This window comes from Pezoporus wallicus, unplaced genomic scaffold (assembly GCF_028554395.1).
Source record: "Pezoporus wallicus isolate ANWC-B61680 ecotype Strahan unplaced genomic scaffold, APGP_CSIRO_Pwel_v1 contig_5418, whole genome shotgun sequence".
NCBI classification, from domain to species: domain Eukaryota; kingdom Metazoa; phylum Chordata; class Aves; order Psittaciformes; family Psittacidae; genus Pezoporus; species Pezoporus wallicus.
This window is the reverse complement of record NW_026640709.1, coordinates 2,987,700-3,006,906: the sequence shown is the minus strand read 5'-3', so window position 1 is coordinate 3,006,906 and position 19,207 is coordinate 2,987,700. Positions and strand designations below refer to the sequence as shown.

General features: G+C 39.5%; 1 protein-coding gene across 1 annotated transcript; it reads right to left on the bottom strand.

Annotated features, from left to right (window-relative positions):
• Window positions 1-1,070: 1,070 nt before the first annotated feature.
• On the bottom strand, window positions 1,071-9,968 carry EMC7 (ER membrane protein complex subunit 7). Its single transcript, XM_057420017.1, has 5 exons — window positions 9,733-9,968; window positions 6,646-6,765; window positions 4,544-4,682; window positions 3,931-4,011; window positions 1,071-1,848 (listed from the first exon to the last, which is right to left on the bottom strand). The coding sequence occupies exons 1-5, from the start codon at window positions 9,966-9,968 to the stop codon at window positions 1,696-1,698; spliced, it is 729 nt and encodes a 242-aa protein (XP_057276000.1). The 3' UTR covers window positions 1,071-1,695.
• Window positions 9,969-19,207: the final 9,239 nt, after the last annotated feature.

Below are 19,207 nucleotides of genomic sequence, written 5' to 3'. Positions count from 1 at the left end.
AGTTGGCAACCGGTCACTAGTGGTGTCCCTCAAGACTTGGTGAGGCCCAGGGTTGTTTAACATCTTCACTGAAGATCTGGATGAGAGGATCAAGCGCACCCTCAGTAAATCTGCAGATGACAGCAGGTTGGGTGGGGTGTTGATCTACTGAAGGATAAGAAGGCTCTGCAGAGGGATCTGGACTGGCTGGATTCATAGGCTGTGGCCAATGGTATGAGGTTCAATAAGGCAAAGTGCCGGGTCACACACCTGGGCTACAACCACCCCATGCAATGCTACAGGCTTGGGGAAGAGTGGCTGAAAAGCTAGTACCTGAAAGGAGGTTGTGGTGAGGAGAGGATCAGTCTCTTCTCCCAAGTAACAGGTGACAGGACAAGAAGTAACATCCTCAAGCTGTGCCAGAGGAGGTTTAGATTAGATATTAAGAAAAATTTCTCCACCAAAATGGTGAACAGGCTTCCCAGGGAAGTGGTGGAATCACTGTCCCCGGAAAACATGTAGACAAGGCCCCCAGTGACATGGTGAACTTGGTAGTCCTGGGATAAAAGGACTTGATGATCTTAAAGGTCTTTTCCAACCTAGTTGATTCTATGATTTTGGAACATAATTTAAAAGATTAGTGGGACTTACCTTCCTAGTGTACCTCTAGATTTGATTTTTTAAATTTTGTATTTAGCCTCAGATCATGCTACTGATAAAGTGAACGGTGTATGACATATCATACCACTGATAAGCCCATAGAAAACTGTAAGAACCAAAAGTTTTGCAGAAGTCATAATACATGTGATTTAGCAAGGGAAGATCCAAGATAAATGTTCACCATGTCATAAAGATACCCTAGATTCATAGCTAACCTGACAGAGATTAACACTTTCTGATGCAGGATACTTTGTTTTACCCTCCACCAAAGCGCTTTTAGTAGAAAGTAGATCAGAATTAAACTGGGTAATAAGAAGTGGAAAGTCTCTAAACTAAAGTGTACAGGCAGCAAACACTGTAAAATAAAATTATATTATATGTCAACATATGAAAACCCGACACAGCAAATTACTTAGTAAACCCATGGCTCAATTTTGGAAGGATTTGTTAATTTCAGAACTCAACAGCAAGTATAAGGCATTAAAAGCAATCCTAAGACTAAACTGAGAGGAGATTTAGATTAGGTATTAGGAAAACGTGGTGAGATACTGGAACAGGATGCCCCATTCCTAGAAGTGCTCAAGGCTAGGCTGGAAGGGGCTTTGAGCAACCTGGTCTGGTGGAAAGCATCCCTTCCGATGGCAGTGGTGCTGGAACTAGATGATCTTTAAGGTCTCTTCCAACCCAAACCATTCTGTGAGTCTATGATCCACTTCTATTGTCTTAAAAAAAAAATTTATACATTGTCTTATGATTAAGACATTTATTACTGTTTAGCACATCATATAATTTATAATAATTCTCTACAGAACAATATAGTTAATTCAGTGTCATCAATAACTTTATACAGATACAGTATTGAAGCCATGTCCTCTTGCTGTCAAGTACAAAACAGCTTATATAGACTACAAAAAGCTACACACCACAGTTGTAGCATACCATACTGTGTGCCTGATTAAAGTTTACAGTAGTGGCGTTTTGATCTTTCAACACAAATAAACACGATACCACATAACAAACAGTTGTGCAAACTCAGGCTCAGGATGAAGACTTTAACTACCTCCTTTTTCCAGAACTACTTTTCCCTGCTTTACTGCTGCTACTACCAGACTTGCTGGAAGATTTTGAAGAGAAAAGTCTTGTCATGAATTCAGAGACATCTGGCAGCTCATGGTTGGAATTCAGCATGTTCATTGACTGCTCCATTTCCTGCATGCAAAGATTAGATTAGCTTGTAACAATTCTGTTTGTTTCTAAGGCATCAATTATAAGATCATATCAGGAAGATGTCAAATTTTCACAAATATCGTTTTACTATCTGTTGTTCTCTAGGGTACATATTGCTACATATTTTTATGCAACCACAACCAAATGCCCAGCTACATACACAAACACAAACCCCCAAAACTAAAAGCACTGGTGTATGGAAAAAGGTAACCATGTCTTAAGCAGTCTTACAGGGCAACCACCCAATTAAAAAAAAATTGAAAGGAAAAAAATTACATTATTTATTTTTAGCATTACTTTCCTCTGTCTTAAAATTTTAGCTTTTGTTAAGATTTTCACATCTGTGTTCTCATAATTTTCACATATTTTTGTGTATTCAAGTTAGCATTAACATTTAAATTTTTTAATCTGTTTGAAGGGATTAGATACTTTTATTGCCTTACTTTGTAACATCAAGCTGTTAGTGTTAGGTTTTCTTTTATTTCATGAAAGGAAGGATTTTAATGACACCATATACCCAGCTAAGCCTAATGTAACTTCAGAGTTTAACATAGTGGCTCTGTGAGACAAATTAGTACAGTTAAAACAAACCAATGAACCATGAAGTACTTTTAATGCGTACAACAGCTGAACTGCACATCCACAATGTGATAATGCTTACAGTAATTGCCAATTTCATGTGGGATTGTCATCTTGCTCTTCTAGTTACCATTCAGAATGATACAGCTTGAAGTGTTTTGAAGGTACAAATGAAGCAAGAGCTGTAGCCTTTGTTACTATTGCATCTAATACTACATCTGTACTTCATGCCTCTACAACAGGCACAGTTACTAAATTGTTAACTTTCTACACATAAAATACTGTGCTGATCCCATAAGGAAAAAACAAGCTAACTTGAAAAATGTAATACATGCTCCATGCCCTCCACAGCAAACTGAAGTTGGATATACACTTAAGAATTTAATACCTGGTCATCTAGAGAATGCCACTACAACTAAGTTCTTAAAAAACTACCTTCTCCTACTCTTTAAAGATAATTTAAATTACAAGCAAGATTCCTTCAACTTAAAATTTCTCCTTAACAAGTCATATCAATCAGCAAAGAACTAAATCATCAGAAATTTTGATGGTTTACCATTAGAACAACCTGTCTGTAAGCAGTGTCAAATCAGTTAGAAAAGTAAGGAATAAGTGATTTTTTTAAAAATTAAACTTTCAAAGTTCAGTCTGAAGACCATGCCATGGATATCTAACAGATCTTTGTATCCATTTTTTAATCAAAGCCAAAAGAGCATTTCAAAGCTCTGATATGCTTTTTACGGATATTACTTTAAATTAAAAAAATAAAATACTCAGACACCTATAAAGTACTACTGAAGACAGTGGTCATTTAGAGGAAAAGGAGCTTAAATTAACCAAACCCTCAAAAAGCAGCCACCCATGACAGCCAAGGAATACTTCCAAAAATAAGAAAAGATTTAGCAAACACCTTGAATCTCCATTTTGTCCTAGCCTTCTGCTATTCGGCATTTTGCATGATAAAAGGACAATAAATAAGACAATTTAATGACTACATTAAGACTCCATATCAAATACACTGTTGTGACATCTGGCTTTAACAGTCTTGTAAGCTATATGCAGTTTAGGTTGATGGATATGAGAACCCCGTATCATACTCTTCCCCTTACACAACACTTATGAAACGATGTCTAAAAATGAAGTGCTAGATTTCAACATAGTATAGAAATACACTGGAAACTTAAGAAAAAATAGTCTTTGAGGAATTGTACTTATTGCTCTAAAGAAAGTCTGGAAAACATCATTCATACTGTGATGCTTTCAAAGCTATGCCAAACAATTTAATTCTGTGTTGTACTGTTTAACAGCCCATTCATGATTCAAAAATGTTAGAATTCACTGTTAGAACAGCAACACTGTATTAGTTGAATAAATTATGCCTATTAAGACTTCCTTAGAAGTCCAGGGTTTTTTCTTATTACCTTTCTGTACCTTAAAACCTCATTATCTTTGCTCTCTATGTCTGTATCAATTGAACACACTTACCCGTCTCATATCAGGATCACTGGTGTTGACAACTTTAGGCAACAGCACAAATATCAGTAATGGAAGAACCATCATCATCACCTACACAGAAAACAGCAAATCTTTCTTCAGCTTATTTATTGCTCCAGACATACTGACATAAAGCTTTTAGCTAAACAGCCAAATTCTAGCACTACTGCATTCTGAGTCAGTAACCCCGTAACAGTAATCCATTTGTCAGGGAAGAAACATGATAAGGAAGTATTATGTTTTAAATAACAGATTTCAAAGTCAGATCATTAAAGTAAACGCCTGCTATCTCTTTCAACTGTTGTAATTAGAATCCTGCAACATGTTGATCTCCACACTATTACAACAGCGTCATGTTGTCAAAGGAACCAGACTATGGGCTATATTCAAGGACATACAGTAATAGAATAGGTATATAGGGGAGGAGAGATCATAGAAAAACTTTCTATTTGTAAGTAAGTAAAAACCAAGGGAGTAAAAAATTTCTTTCAGAAAAGTAAAGCGTGCACATATTTTCTCAATTATTTTATTTTTGGTATTCTGAAGAATAGCTGTATTTGCATCTTCAGCATACTTTTAACCTTTTTGTGTTGCCTGTACATACCATAGGGTTCATGAGGAAATCTGTCCATCCCCAAGATTCTCTCTTTATGAAGTATGAAGGAGGTCCAGAAGATTTCATCTGGAGGGGGTATGGCAGCCTGACAACTTCAGAGGGTTTGATGTAATTCACATATCTTGCTCTAATGAGCAAAATGTAAATAATTATAAATACAACCTTTAACAAAAAAAAATATTCTTTTTATAATATTCCAAACAAAGTTTCAGCCACAGCCTACAAACAAAACTATCTGCTAGGCAGTGTCAGCCAGGCTTCACTTTTCAGAAGCTAAATTCTCTTAGCAGTGTACTGATATTTTACCTTTTTTCCAAGCTAGTTATTAAGTAGGCTGAAACTTGATATGGAAAACAGACCTGTGTATCAGAAACATCAGAACTATTTGTTTAGATGCGACTTCCGCAGAACATCTTATCCACCTTGGTAACAAGCAAGTAAAGGTACAGTATTAAATTACAGCTTTGAACAGTGTAGTGTAGCTCAAACAGAGTTTGCACAGGACAACAATTATTTATATATGAAGTTAATACTACCTTTTCCCTAAGCAACTTACTTTGCATTTATCAATACTGAATCTCAGCCTTTATTACTTTATAAGGTCTTTCCATAGTCCTTCAATAGTTCTCTTCACTTGGGCCCAGTACTTACACAGTTACTTGGTACTATCATCTAACTTTGTCACTCTTTATCCACTTTTCACTATTTTTATTTACCTGCCTCATGCAATTCTTGGGATGACTTCTTCCCATTACAATTTCCTTTGAAATCTGCACCAAATATCAATCCACAGGATGTCTTTACCTCCTACCTTATGACTATTATTTTCTTCAAAACTTGAGATTTTCAAGTATCCACACATATCCATTACTCACATGGTGTTTCTTCTAAGAATTCCAGTTTGGTTTTTTTTAAGGCAGAACTTTCCTTAGAAAAGCCCTATGTACCACATTTTTTCATGCATCTCCCAACAGTATTCCTCATTATACTTTCTACCTGTTCGTCTGGTAGAGATGTCAAGGCAACTAGTACTTTACTCTACAGATATATCCTACTAATTTGCTTAACATCAAATTTGTTTACCTCTAGTTCTCAGATACCAAAACAGTGCTAAGATATACACACTATTGTGTCTGTTTCACCAAGTTCCTTCCATATTTATTACCTACCAATTGTTGCCACCGAGATACTGCCTTACAAAGTACAAAACCAAAGATTCCATAACATTTTGGGAAAAAAAATCTAAGCAGAAATTGTGCTATTATTATTATTGCACTATTTGCACTGATTCAGTTTGAGATTTCAATTTTTAACCTCCCCTAAAAACACTGCTGCAGTGTTTATATTGATGTTTGTACTCCTAAAATGTAATGTATCTTTTATAAGATACTGTAAAAGACAAACCTGAAGTTAAAACACTACATGTGTTCCTGTAAAAGAAAAATGAACTACAAACATGTTCATTTAAACACAATCACCTTATTAGATAGCTATTTTTCTGTCTTACTTACTGAATAGTGTGCAGTTACAGATGCACATTTACAGTTGCTAGGGATAAAGTATCCATTTGTAGCATTAAAAAAAAAAGGCTAACAAAGAAAGGTACAGAAATACTGCAGGCTGGCAACTACTAGCATTTGCCAGTAACTGTAAGGAGTATCTTATGGAGGTGTAACAGAAATATTTCAGAATTTAGAATTAGAATGAATTAAAATGTCATTATGCCAAGTCTTGACAGAACATTTACTAAAAAAAAAAAAAAAAAAAAGGAAAAAGGGAAGAAGAAAAAAAAGGTGTTAGCAAAAGTAGTTAACTGATTTATGTCTAGGTTTTTTTTCAGTATAGCTGTGTAAGAAAATAAAAGTAAACAAACACAACTGTTTTAAACCATTCCCTCTTACTTAAGGTCATAAATATGAAAGGAAAAAAGAAATCAAACTTCAGATTTTAAGAAATGTGAACCTAGAAGCATTGTTAAAAGCTGAAATATATGGTCTGAAATGAAACATCAGATCTGCACTACTGTTTACATACTACACTGTCAAGTATACTTAATAGATTAATTCAGAATCAAATCAGGAAAGGCTCACCTCATTTTGCCTTTTGAAGTTATGTCAACTCGCACAGGCTCAAATTTATGAGCTGGAGATATAACTTCCACTACGTAAGATCCTGAAGGCACATCATGAACCACAAAACTTCCATCTGTCCTGAAAAAAATTCAGAATGTTCCACTACATTTCAATACACTTCACCACACTAGAAGATGCTTTTTTTTTTCAAGAAGGAAGTGTAGTAGTATTATTTCATGTTATAAATCTTCACATAACAACTACCAAAAGGAAAACTTAAATCATTCAGCACTTGTAATGTCAACCCCCTTGGAGTCATGAATGTGTGCCACAACAGTAGCTGAAATTACCAGTTATGTTAAGGATTTTCTTATGCTCTCAAGCTATTGTCCTGCTGGATGAGTAATTTAATAACCTAAGTAATATTTGAAATGGTTGGATTTCAGGTACTCAGATGATGGCAGAATCCAGTATTCCTTCCTCCTTCCAGAATACATATAATGAAGTTTACTTTGCTTCAGTACTTCTGCTGGAAGCATAAAAAATATCCCCAAACCGACCTAAAAACTGACATCCTCCACAGTGTGGGTAGGTATTAAAGATGACTTGCAGTGCACAGAAATTGTGGTTTGTGCCTTTATTGCAAATTAGAGGATTTTACTTTTAATTGCTCCCTTCAAGACTAGCCCACGCTAGAAAGCTCTATCACAACAATAAGGAAACTAAGAGCTCTGAAGATATATACAGAAGGGAATTTTAGACAGACTGCTTTTATGTTAAAATGTGAAGCTTTAATACTCAAGTGAAAATATTAGCAAAAAGATACTTTAAAGCTTCAGCACCAGTTGCCATAAAGTACAGAAGCATGTAGTTTTCCTCCTACATGCTTCACGAAGTTCTGAGGAAGAAAAAACTGTGCTCCCCTCCCTTTTAAAAGGTTAAGATAACTCTCTTAAAAGACCCAAATTTTAAACAAAAAAGCTGTTCAAAGGCGGGGGGGGGGGGCAGTTAGACCTGATACATTAGAAACTTGCATCAGGAAAACAAATAATGAACCCTCTTAACCACTGAACTCTCAAAAAGAATTTTATCCTCATGTCTTTCACACAACTTCTCTCTCATAAAGACCTTCCCACCACAAAATCAGAAGCATATGAACAGTACTGTCTAGGTGGGTTTCAGTAATGATGTGAACACCTAAGAATGCTTACACTATTTTATATTGCACCTGCTGTAAGGATATTTCCCTATGAACTCCTGTTTTTTCATTCTTTACAGTATTATTTTGACAAAATCCAGTTGGTTTGGTTTGTTGTTTTTTTTTTTAATTTATTTCTATGACTAAGGAAATTCTCACTTCATATACGTGTCTTCAATACTGCCTTTTAGAAGAAAAAAGTTTCACTTTTATTAATGGGGAAACTAACCAGATTTATAAAAATGCTTGTACTGGAGAACGACTTTTGAAATAATCAAACGGTGTTGCTATGTCAAATGATAATTTTTCTCTTGGTAACTGGAATGACATCTATGTAACATATACTCAAAACCTGCCTGAGAGATAGTGACAAAAGATGGTGACAAATACATCTTCTGATATATCAAATACATTTAAATCTATCACTGAAAGTGAAGCATCTTTCTACTGAGCCTGAAATACCACTGTTATTTAAGATAACTGTTCTTTCTTCTAACAGTTCTTACTAAAAGTGTACTATGCTCAATACATGGGACAAAAAAATGCTACTGAACATTAAAGCATTCTTGCTAAAATGTGCCATATTTATGGCAGCACAACATCTACAGGTATGATTATCAAACTCAGTAACATATAATATTAATTGCTTGGCTTTGAGTTGTATCAATATAATTTTATAAACCCATAAACAAACATATCAAATTAATGTGATTAACAGAGAATACCTAGATTACACTGTGTCATAAATATAGTATGCTCTTAACTAAGGCTATTTCCTCACATTTCAGACAACTTAAATTCCAAGCATTTGGAAACTTACCAACCCCATGGTATTTATTAAATCAGCTCCTAAATATTATGCCACGCTCCAACAATTTGGTTGTACCGGCTTATGAGGTGCTACATTGACAAAACTCTTCCCAGTTTTGCAGAGTAAAATCTGTTGCGTTAACCAACTGACAATTCCTAGAGTCAAAGTTCAGTTCAACTTTTATTGCAAACAACTGAAAATTATTGGTACTGTGAGACGGTGTATCTTAAATTGTTCTCTCACTTTAATACATTTTTTGGAATTACCTTCTATTATTGAAACTATGATATTAGTTGAAATCTTAACTCTGGGGACATTTTCGGCCTTAATATCACTACACCCTTTGCTGATCTGTACACCCACTACCACCAGAGACTGAATAAGCTAATGTGATTCTTTACAGCTTCCAAATGCATTTGCATGATCTTGTGTAAAAGAGTATAGCCGTAAATCTCAAAATGGCTTCCACGGGTACAGTAAGTTTTTTACAGGTTCTGTAACAAGTAACTACAACTGTAACTTTCTGCCACAAATTTTTCTCCAGAATGAATGACATGAGAGGGTTTTAAAAAAGAAGTAACAATTTGCACCCACAAAAGCCGAGGACACTGTACTCCAGTACTTAACGCAAACGTGTGTTTGATTTGTTGTTTTGTTTTTTTTTTTTTTACTTATAACTCAATTCCAGCTTTTTGACTGCTAAGAAGCCAGGAGCCCTTGTCATCAATTTGGCTGCGTCTGCAGGAGCCTGACAATACCTACAGCACGCCGGTTCCCACTACAGGCCTAGCTGCTTCTACCGCCTCACAAGGTAAGGCGCAAGTGTACCAGTAAAGCCCAACTCGGAGGCTAGATGTGCATCTACACAGCTGCGCGCTGCTAGGCAGGACAGGCCCCTAACTCGTGTGGAGCTGTCCCGCTCTGCCACCGCTGGCCGCCATCTTACAGCCCCGGCAAGAGAACGGAGGCTAAGCGTGTCAGAGGTGGTGAGTACCTCCGAGCGGCACCCGCACACGGGAAGACACGGGCCCAAACCCGGCGGGGTAGACGCTCCCTCCCGCGGGGGGCCGAACCCCCTGCCCCTCCCGCTGCTCACTTCAGGAAGCCGACGTGCTCCTCCCCGTCCACCAGCACCCGGGCCCCCGAGATCCAGTCCTGCGGCTTCACCCCGGGCACCACGGCCCGGCCCTCGATCTTAAACCGCTCCCCTGGGCCGGCACCGCCCGACGACTCCGCCGTCCCCACCGCCTCCGAGCCGCGGGCACCATCGGGCAGCGGCGACGTAAAAAGACAGAGCAGAGCCAGGCACGCAACCCCGCGCCTCGCCGCCATCGCTCCACCGCTTCCTTCCGGCGCCAGGGCGCCGGCGCTCCCGCATGCGCTGAGCGAAAGCCCTCGCGGAGGAGCAGCGCCGCCACCTTGCTGCGCCTGCGTTCCAGGCAGGGAGAGACCGGCGCGCAGTGAGGTGACGTCCAGCGCACGGGCAAGCAGCGGGGGCGGCGCGCGGCAGGGGCGCTGCAAGCCTAGCGCCCTCTGGCCTCTTGTGCGTGCCTCTGCAGGCCGGGGCTTGCCGCGGGGCCGTGCCTCTGTGCGGCGGGAAGTTGTCGCCTTCCGGCACAGGCTGCGGCTGGGCCTCTCAGCCCGGGCACAGCCCCACAAGGCCGCGGGGCTGTCTGCCCCTGACTGGGGCCGATGTAGCTGCTCCGGGGCTGGCTGTCGTGCAGATAAGTTGTCCCCGCGCCTAAGAAGGGGATCGGGTGTGGGTAGGGCTCCGTTGTTTTTCAGTTGTGAGTAAAAATGAAGGGTGAGGTAAGGAGTGACCTTACCGCTCTCTACAGCTACCTGAAAGGAGGCTGTAGTGTGTTGTGGGTCAGGCTCTTCTCCCAGGTAACAAGGAATAGGACAAGAGGTAAAGGCTTCAACCTGCACCAGGGGAGGTTTAGGTTGGATATTAGGAAAGATTTGTTCACCAAAAGGGTGATCATGCATTGGAACAGGTTTCCCAGGGAAGTGGTGGAATTGCCATGCCTGGAAGTGTTCAAAAGCCGGGTATATGAGGCCTGTGAGTGTCATGGTTTAGTGGTGGTCTTGGCAGTCCTGAGGTAAAGGTTGGGCTTGATGAACTTAAAGGTCTTTACCAAGCCATTTGATTCTAAGAATTGGCTACTTAACGTGTGGAAGGACACGGATAAACCAGAAGAATGTGAATGTGTGAGAAGCAGATGTATCTTCTGTGGTAAAAGGTGTATTCACTTACAATTAAGACAGTTTGAAGTTAAATCTTAGTAGTTAAAGTAATGATCAAGCTTTTTCTAGGAGGTTACAAAAAAGCTCACAGAAGATTAAAATCAAAGCCTAAAGTGTCTTCTTTTAACCAGTGATTTATAGCATTGCAGTTTCTGACTAATAACTAGAACTTGTTGACAGTACAAGAACTAGCATGACAAGCTGTTACTAAGTAGGTAGGCACAGCTACAGCAGAAACCAAGAGGGCTGTAATACCTTCCCTACCCCTATTTTCCCTTTACCAGCATGACCTGCTGTCTCATGCATATTCATCGTCACATTGTGGCTACACTTACTTCCTTTTTACCTGTCTTATGTCAGAATTAATTACTAAACATGTTGAAAACATTATTATGCATGACTATGTCAGAGACTATGAACCTGGTCATCAGCTGATAATACTACTGTTATACTAGGATGATTTTTAAAGCGTCTGTCACCCCATGTGAGTGGAGTAATGTGAATTATTTGTCTGGTAGTATTTTTCAGGTGTCTCTACTTAGAAGACAACCAGGAAGACATGATCTGTGAGGTTCTGCTGCCACATAAACTCACAAAAGCAAGAAAATCCAGGAGGTTTGAGGGTGGAAACCTAAATAATGCTGGAACTGAAGTGTTACAAAGTAGCTTCTCTGAATTCAATAACTTTGAGCATTGCTTGTTTTTTTAATGAAGCAAGTACTTACCAGTCAGATCACTAGGCAGTAGGATTTATATTAAAGCCATACGCAACTCCATTTCCAGTCTAACACAACAGAAAGACATTGCCTTCATAGTAGTATCTCACATTACTAGTTTTTATATGCAGTTAGTGTAAAAATGCTATTTTTTAAACATCCCCAGGGAACTGCTTTGGGATACTCTCAGACCACATAGAATGGCTGTGCCCTCCTGTTCTAAGGATTTCCATAACCAAATAATTTATTTTTATAACATACACAATACAGTTACTTGACTTAAATCCATGTGAACCCAAAAGAAGAAAACTTCATTTGTTCTTTTAATCCAAGAAGCTTTTCTCTCTGTATGATCCTGCTAATAAACTGAGAATTTACTTAAACAGCCTCTTGGCTAGAATCCCATCTTTGTGTAGACTCTTGACTGTGGGTGCAGCTTTCATTGCAGAGACATATCTTTATGCAAAGTTCTGAATAGTTGTATTGGCACACAGCCTTTTTTGTTGTAGGCAAACGGTCACGTCTCACACTGTATAACGTCTTTACATATTAATAGTTCAATTTCATACAAACAGATACATCAGTTACCAAATTTTTAAGGGTACACAACTGAGAATTAATTTGGTTGATTGCTGTCTGTTTTGATTAAGACTAGCTATAATAGCATCTCATTTGAGTGGATTGCACAATGCTGTTTGTGAGTTTTGATAGCATGCTGTGGGTGTTTGCCTTCTAGGTAAAAAGAACAAATCCCAGAACAAAAGTATTACAAATGTTAACAGACCCCCTCCCTCCCCCCCCCCAAAAGAAAAAAAACAACATCCCCAAACCAAGGCTGTGAAGGTATAGATTTATCAAAATATAACCAATATTCATTTTCTTAGAACATCATCTGGGAGACTCTACCTGGAATTTTTTTCTGGGAGGAATTTTTACTGTTATCAAAGTTGTGTCTACAGCTTGATGTCAGGTGAATCCCTGATCAGGAGGTAGATAAAACTGCCAAGCAACAGCTTCAGTTCAGTTGAAGTAACCAAGCAATTCTGTCAACCACCTGAAAGTACAATCAAGGATGACCTTCATGTTTTATAACTGTCTCTTCTCTGATGGATTCAGTCCTTCAGTAACAGCTATGTAGAAATGTGCACGTTTCTAAAAATTTCTGTCTTACTCACAGGCAAATTCTCGGTTTTGTCCGAGTTACTTCAACCAGCTGTCACTAATGCAAAAGAACTGTTGGCCTGATGGATGAGAACTGACAGTCCCTAATGGGTTGAACAAAGAGGAGGTCTAGACTAATGTAGTGCCATCACAGTGATAACACTGAAATCCGTATCTTCAGATTCTTGTCACCTTTGGTTTCAAGTACAAACAAAAGCAGAGGAGACCCATTACATTCCTCCTAGCTCCCTGAATGCAACATCAAAATCCATGAGCATCATAGCATGTGATAAGACAAGGAGTAATGGCTTTAAGCTGAAACAGGTTACCCAGGGAAGTTGTGGATGCCCTCTCACTGGAAGTGTTCAAGGCCTGGTTGGATGGGGCTTTGAGCAACCTGGTATCCCTCCCCATGGCCAGTTGGAACAAGATGATCTTTAAGGTCCCTTCCAATCCAGACCATAGCTGTTTACAGAGCTATTGTGGTCTCTGATGCTGGTGGATACTCTTAAGTAGGAAGAGAGGGTTTTTTCCCCTGAGGGCAAAAGAAGTTTACAGAAATGTAGCAGAACTTATTTTTGTGCTGAATCCTTTTCACAGAATGCTAGCAAAACTGGCTACATACATTTCTTGCTTAAGTTTCACCATTAGTAAAGCATTTAAATTCACAGTTCAGTGCAGTTACTCCCAAAATTTCTCTTTCTGTAAAGCTGTTAGCACCTTGGCTAGTCTTTTAAGTATTTGCTTGTGAAAAATAGCATGATCCTGTCATTGGTGCTGATTTAATACACTGCACACACACTGGACCACAAACAGCAGCAGCTCACAATCTGTTTTGTGTGTAATTCAGGCCCTGATAGGCAGAGCTGTTGACTTTCAGCAGACAAGAAGAGAACAGCTTCAGCCATCTGCCTCTAATCTTACTGTATTCTTTAAGTCAGTCCCCCAGTACACCCAGTGCACTAGGTGAGCAGTGCTCATTCACAAACTTCAGCAGAAGCAAAGTGTCCTGTGTTCAGCAGTAGCAGTCATTTTTTCTCCTTCTTGGTAGCTGGTGTAGTGCAGTGTTTTGACTTTCAGCTCGGGAACAGAGCTGATAACAAAGATGTTTTGGTTTGGCCAAGGACTTTGTGAGCCTCATGCTCTGCCAGGGAGGAGGGGAAGCCAGGAGGAAGCAGAGACAGGACACCTGACCCAAACTGACCAAAGAGGTATTCCATACCACAGCACGTCATGCCCAGGATGTAACTGGGAGTTAGTCGGAAGGGCTGGGAGACTGCAGGGTTGGAGGAGGTATCGGTCGGAGCTTGGTCGGGCTTGGGGGGCGAGTTATCGGTCAGCGGGTGGTGAGGTGTTGTATTCTGTTCCCTTGTTATTTCCTTTATCATTATTATCATTGGTGGTAGCAGTAGTGATTTGTGTTATACCTTAGTTACTAAACTGTTCTTATCTCAACCCGTGGGAGTTGCATTCTTTTGATTCTCCTCTCCGTCCCTCCGAGAGCAGGGGGAGGGCAAGAAAGGGGGGGGAAGTGAGCGAACGAATTACCTGACTGGGTTTAAACCACGACACAAAGACACAGAGCTGGCTGATTATTAAAAATAAGTAAGAATGCGATGTGCATCAGAAAACTCGTATCTACTTTTTTGTTGTTATTATTTTTTCAGAAATTCATTAAAAGCAAGAAGAAATCAAAATGCCCACCCAAGCAAGCAGATCTATAAGAATACATAAACTGAAGGTAGATGGAAGAATTCAGCATTAAAAGTACTGTGAAAGGCCACAGAGAAGTAAATAATTTACTGAGCTCACTCCTTCACAAGGAGCTTTACTACGATTAAACATAGAAGTAACAAAAATTGTCCTTTGTATTTCCTTCAGTGGGGATTTTCTTTTGCTTGTAGCATGGAATCATTATGCCATCTGCTGGCAATTTACAGTGCTACACTAGAAACGTTTTAAGATGAGAACATGGACAGACAAGTTAGGATTGCAGCCTGGATTCATTCACAGTCTTTGTGCTGTCCTGAATACAAGATGCCTTGAGAAGGTCCTACTTTTGACTTGGGGCAGAAGGGAATGCAGGCTGCCGTCTTGACTTACCTCAGAGTACCAGTCTGCTTAGAAAAAGTTTATTGTACCCTGAAACTCTGCATTATAACTTGGGAGTACTGTGTACAGTTCTGGCGTCCTCAAGATAAAAAGGACATGGAACTGTTGGAACAAGTCCAGAGGAGGGCCGCGAGGATGATCAGGGGACTGGAGCACCTTCCCTATGAAGACAGGCTGAGGAAGTTGGGGCTGTTCAGCCTGGAGAAGAGAAGGCTGCGTGGAGACCTCATAGCAGCCTTCCAGTATCTGAAGGGGGCCTATAGGGGTGCTGGGGAGGGACTCTTCATTAGGGGCTGTAGTGACAGGACAAGGGGTAACAGGTTAAAACTTAAACAGGGGAAGTTTAGATGGGATACAAGGAAGTTCTTTACTGTAAGTGTGGCGAGGCACTGGAATGGGTTGCCCAGGGAAGTTGTGAATGCTCCATCCCTAGCAGTGTTCAAGGCCAGGCTGGACGAAGCCTTGGGTGAGATGGTTTAGTGTGATGTGTCCCTGCCCATGGCAGGGGGGTTGGAACTTGATGATCTTAAGGTCCTTTCCAACCCTAACCATTCTATGGTTATCAAATCCCACACTGTACAGCTTTGTGAAGAAACCTCTTTGCCTTTTCCTGAAAGATTTTACTGCAGGGGTGGGCAGGCACTGGATGACCCAGTGTTTCGGTACTCAGGATTATCCTGCCTTACTTTTGCAACCGCAATTAAACTTCTCTTTTCGATTTACTTATATCCATTTTCCACTTCCAACTTCAGGATTTATTTTTTTTTTTCTCTAGGAATGAATTGTTTCCACTTTTCTAATAATATGTGCCCAAAACCATAAACAGGATATTTCTTTAGTATACTCTTCATGGGAGTTAGTAAATGCTGACATGCTGGATGATAGCTGGTTTTGTCTGGTTGCAGTTGTTTTAACTAATTATTAAGTTAGTTAGCTGAACTCAAGCTTTATTCAGTAGTGTGAAAAATTTAATTATTAGATTTATGTGCAGGGAAAAGGTGCATAAATTTGCTGCTGTAAAAATTCCCAGACCCGCTCCTGCACACAGAACAAATATAGGTGTAACATGATGGTAACCCAAAAGTTGGTTTTACAGTACTTTGACTGCAGTCCTCGTTTGCTTCTGTTCACTCTAAAATTTGTCCCTACATCTCTGTTAAGCAACAATTGTGCATAAACCATGCAAGCAGCGCGCTTAAGAACCACAGCATTCATTAAGATGACTATGTAAGAAGCAATGCCACACAGAATGGTGCTCCACACGTCCTCAGATTCCAGCGTTGTTGCCTGTACGGACACCACTTGTAATTAGTTGCATGAGGCTAGAATGACACATCACAGTGACATTTGGTTTCCAAAATTATAAGCAGTTTAAAACCCCTATTTCTTGGTATGCAGTCTGAATGCTGTGTTGTTTTTACATCTAGATTCTACTTCCATAGTGCCACAAGATGGCCTCCACATAACACAGCACTATTGCATCCTTTACAGAATGCAATACGGAAGTATTTCTTTTCCCACTTTACTGCAGTATTGGTAATAGACCACCACAAAACAACACTCCTTTCTTTGAAGGAACTCAAGAAGCTGCTCACATGCTGTGTAGAATAGGCTCACATCAGACAGGAGGTCACAGCAACACAAAGCAGCTGCAAGCACTTTGGTGGGATGTTCTACCAGAGAGAATCCTGTTCGGGAACCAACTGACACATTCACAGTCAGAGCAGGTCTGTAAGCTGTCTGGCCCTGCAGAGAGGCTGGGAAATCCCGTGTCTGACATGCAAAGAGCTGCTGTGATTTAGACAGCCTTAAATAGTTGCTTAAATTATGCTAGTTGCTACTGTGCTAAAAATGCAGGCCAAAAGCAGCACAGAGCCTCCTTCTGGCTGGAAGTTCAGGCATTTCTGTCTTATTATGAAACTACAGGCAGGTTTCAATGGGATGATTGACCAAAGGCCATTAAAGATTTCTCTGTACCATTTTAAAGCCCCCCTTTTCTTAGCTTTTTTGGGGTCTTTATTTTACACAACTTACAGTGGCACTTAAAAGTGTACTAAAGCAATTGTAATTGGTGCAAGCATTTCCTAAATGATAACCTATTCGGTGTATTAAATATGTTGCTACAAAAACAATTACAGTGTGTACTGCTAGCAAATCTGGATTTATACTAAATATGAAGTAGTAAAGCCTAGGCACTTGCATTATTTTCAAAGCAAAACAAAGCTGTCCCTTCAACTCCTCTCATTGGTAGAAAATTTGAATCGTCAAATAATTGAATTGTCAAATTATGGAATAATTGAATTCATTTGGCCAGTTCTTGATCTCAGAAATGAAGAAGTGTTTCTGCAGTGCCTTGGGTTTTATTCTGAAGCTTTAGCTACTCCTACTGCTTGTCATCTCCAGCAGAAGCTGTAGGGTTTTGTTTTTTTTTTTATTTGTTTGTTTTTTAGACAAACACATTGTGGCTGTTCTTAAGAAACTGAGAACTGTAACTTTGCTTGGCTTTAAGTTCCTCTGTATGTGCCTTTCTTGTACAAGACTGGTATTTGATATTTATGTATATAACTTTACACTTACACAGCTGATACCTGAGGGAGTTTACCAGCTGGTGCTTTGAAATTCAAAATTCAACACTTTGAAGAAGAACTGCCAAAAGCTTTTTCCTAATGTGCTGTTTCACTGTATTGGCCTGTGATTCTTCTGTAACTATTTCTAAGCTATTCTTGAAATAAGCAATTTTTGTTGTTCTACCCTTGAATCTCTGCCTTGTTTATCTGAATGAAATAATTTGGAGGTGCATTACACCTCTATTACACTGTAAGAAAGCTAAATATGAATCCTGTTTTTATCTTTAAAATACAGTCCTATTTGTGTGGGCTTTTATGCTGAATTAGACTGTGCAAGTAAAGACATGCCTTGATGAGCCTGAGTTAGTAATTCACAGAGAACTGCTCAAATGAACCACTGTGGTAAACTGCACACATTATCTATCATTTATCAATGGCAAACAAGCTAACTTTCTATGCCTTGTTACATTGCTATTCAATGTGTTAAACAGCTTCATTAAAGCAACATGATTAGCAACTTTACAATAAGTAGCAGCATTTCCTGTTTGACTCAAACAGTACCTATATCAGCCCTAGACTAGAGGTTAATAAATATCCCATGGGAGTGCAGTGATTCTTCATATATTCTATTCATAGGTTTTTTTATTTCTTGGTGGGCTTCCCCCCCCCGCTTCAGCCTGCCAAATCCTGGTTCAGCCTGAAGCAGGATTTGGTATTTCTCAGATCAGCACTTAGGGGTTAAATTACATAATTGTTAGATTCTTAATACAAGCATTATAATATAAACTATTTCCAGTTGCAGCATGAAGTCTTGTACTTTCCATGTATTTCATGAGGTTGGATGACTGTTTTTCCCCCTCCTTAGTTTTTTTATCTATGCAATAATGGGCCATTTTTATATTTCTCATGCAATAGTTTTAAGTTTTTGGGGAAAAAAAAAAAGTACCATAAGTCACCTTCAAACACCTCTTCTCCTCCTCTAGCTGCTTGCTTTCAATATTTGTAAGTGGATTTGATAGCAGGCTCCTTTAGGAAGCTCCATACAGTTCTGGTGAAATACAGGGCCCACTGGAGGCAGCAGCTTTGCCACAGAAAGCAGGGGTGCTGATTCCGTATTTAGCTTTTAGAACTTTTATAGCAAACTTTTAGGCAAATAAAGTAACAACCAACATAAAAATTATTGCAAGATTTAATTTATAAACTTCTACTGTCTCCTTCAAACCTAAAGAACTCAGCAAAACATCTTAAAAGTGGTACTCACTCCAGATGGCAGACTAGTGTCTAGTTTAGAATTACTTTTTGCAAGGGTGAAGATGTGCTTTTAGATATTGACAGGTCAAAATAAGAATTGGAAAGGGGAGGCAAAAATCAAATCCCTGCTACTCTGTATTGATGCAAGAGCTGGGGGACAGAAGGGGGAAGAAAATGTGCATGAACTCCAAAAAATACGTGTCAACAAAGTGAGGCCCCAGGTAATACCTGCTTCAGAAAGAGGAAAAGACCACCATCAAACAACAAACTAAATAAAACCCACTAACCTGCTCATCTCAAAAGGATAATCTTCTATATTATATCCCTTTCTCAGCATGATGCTGGATGAAAAAGCAGCTGGACCTTTTAATGGCTGTAATGCAGGTATCTGGAATAGAAACATTCTTCAGCAAGGCCACAGAGAGCTCAAGCTCAGGTGGACTACCGGCAAGTCCCACTGCAGACTTTTACACAGCCAGTTATCTTGTCTGGACAGACTGTGTCAGACAAAACACAA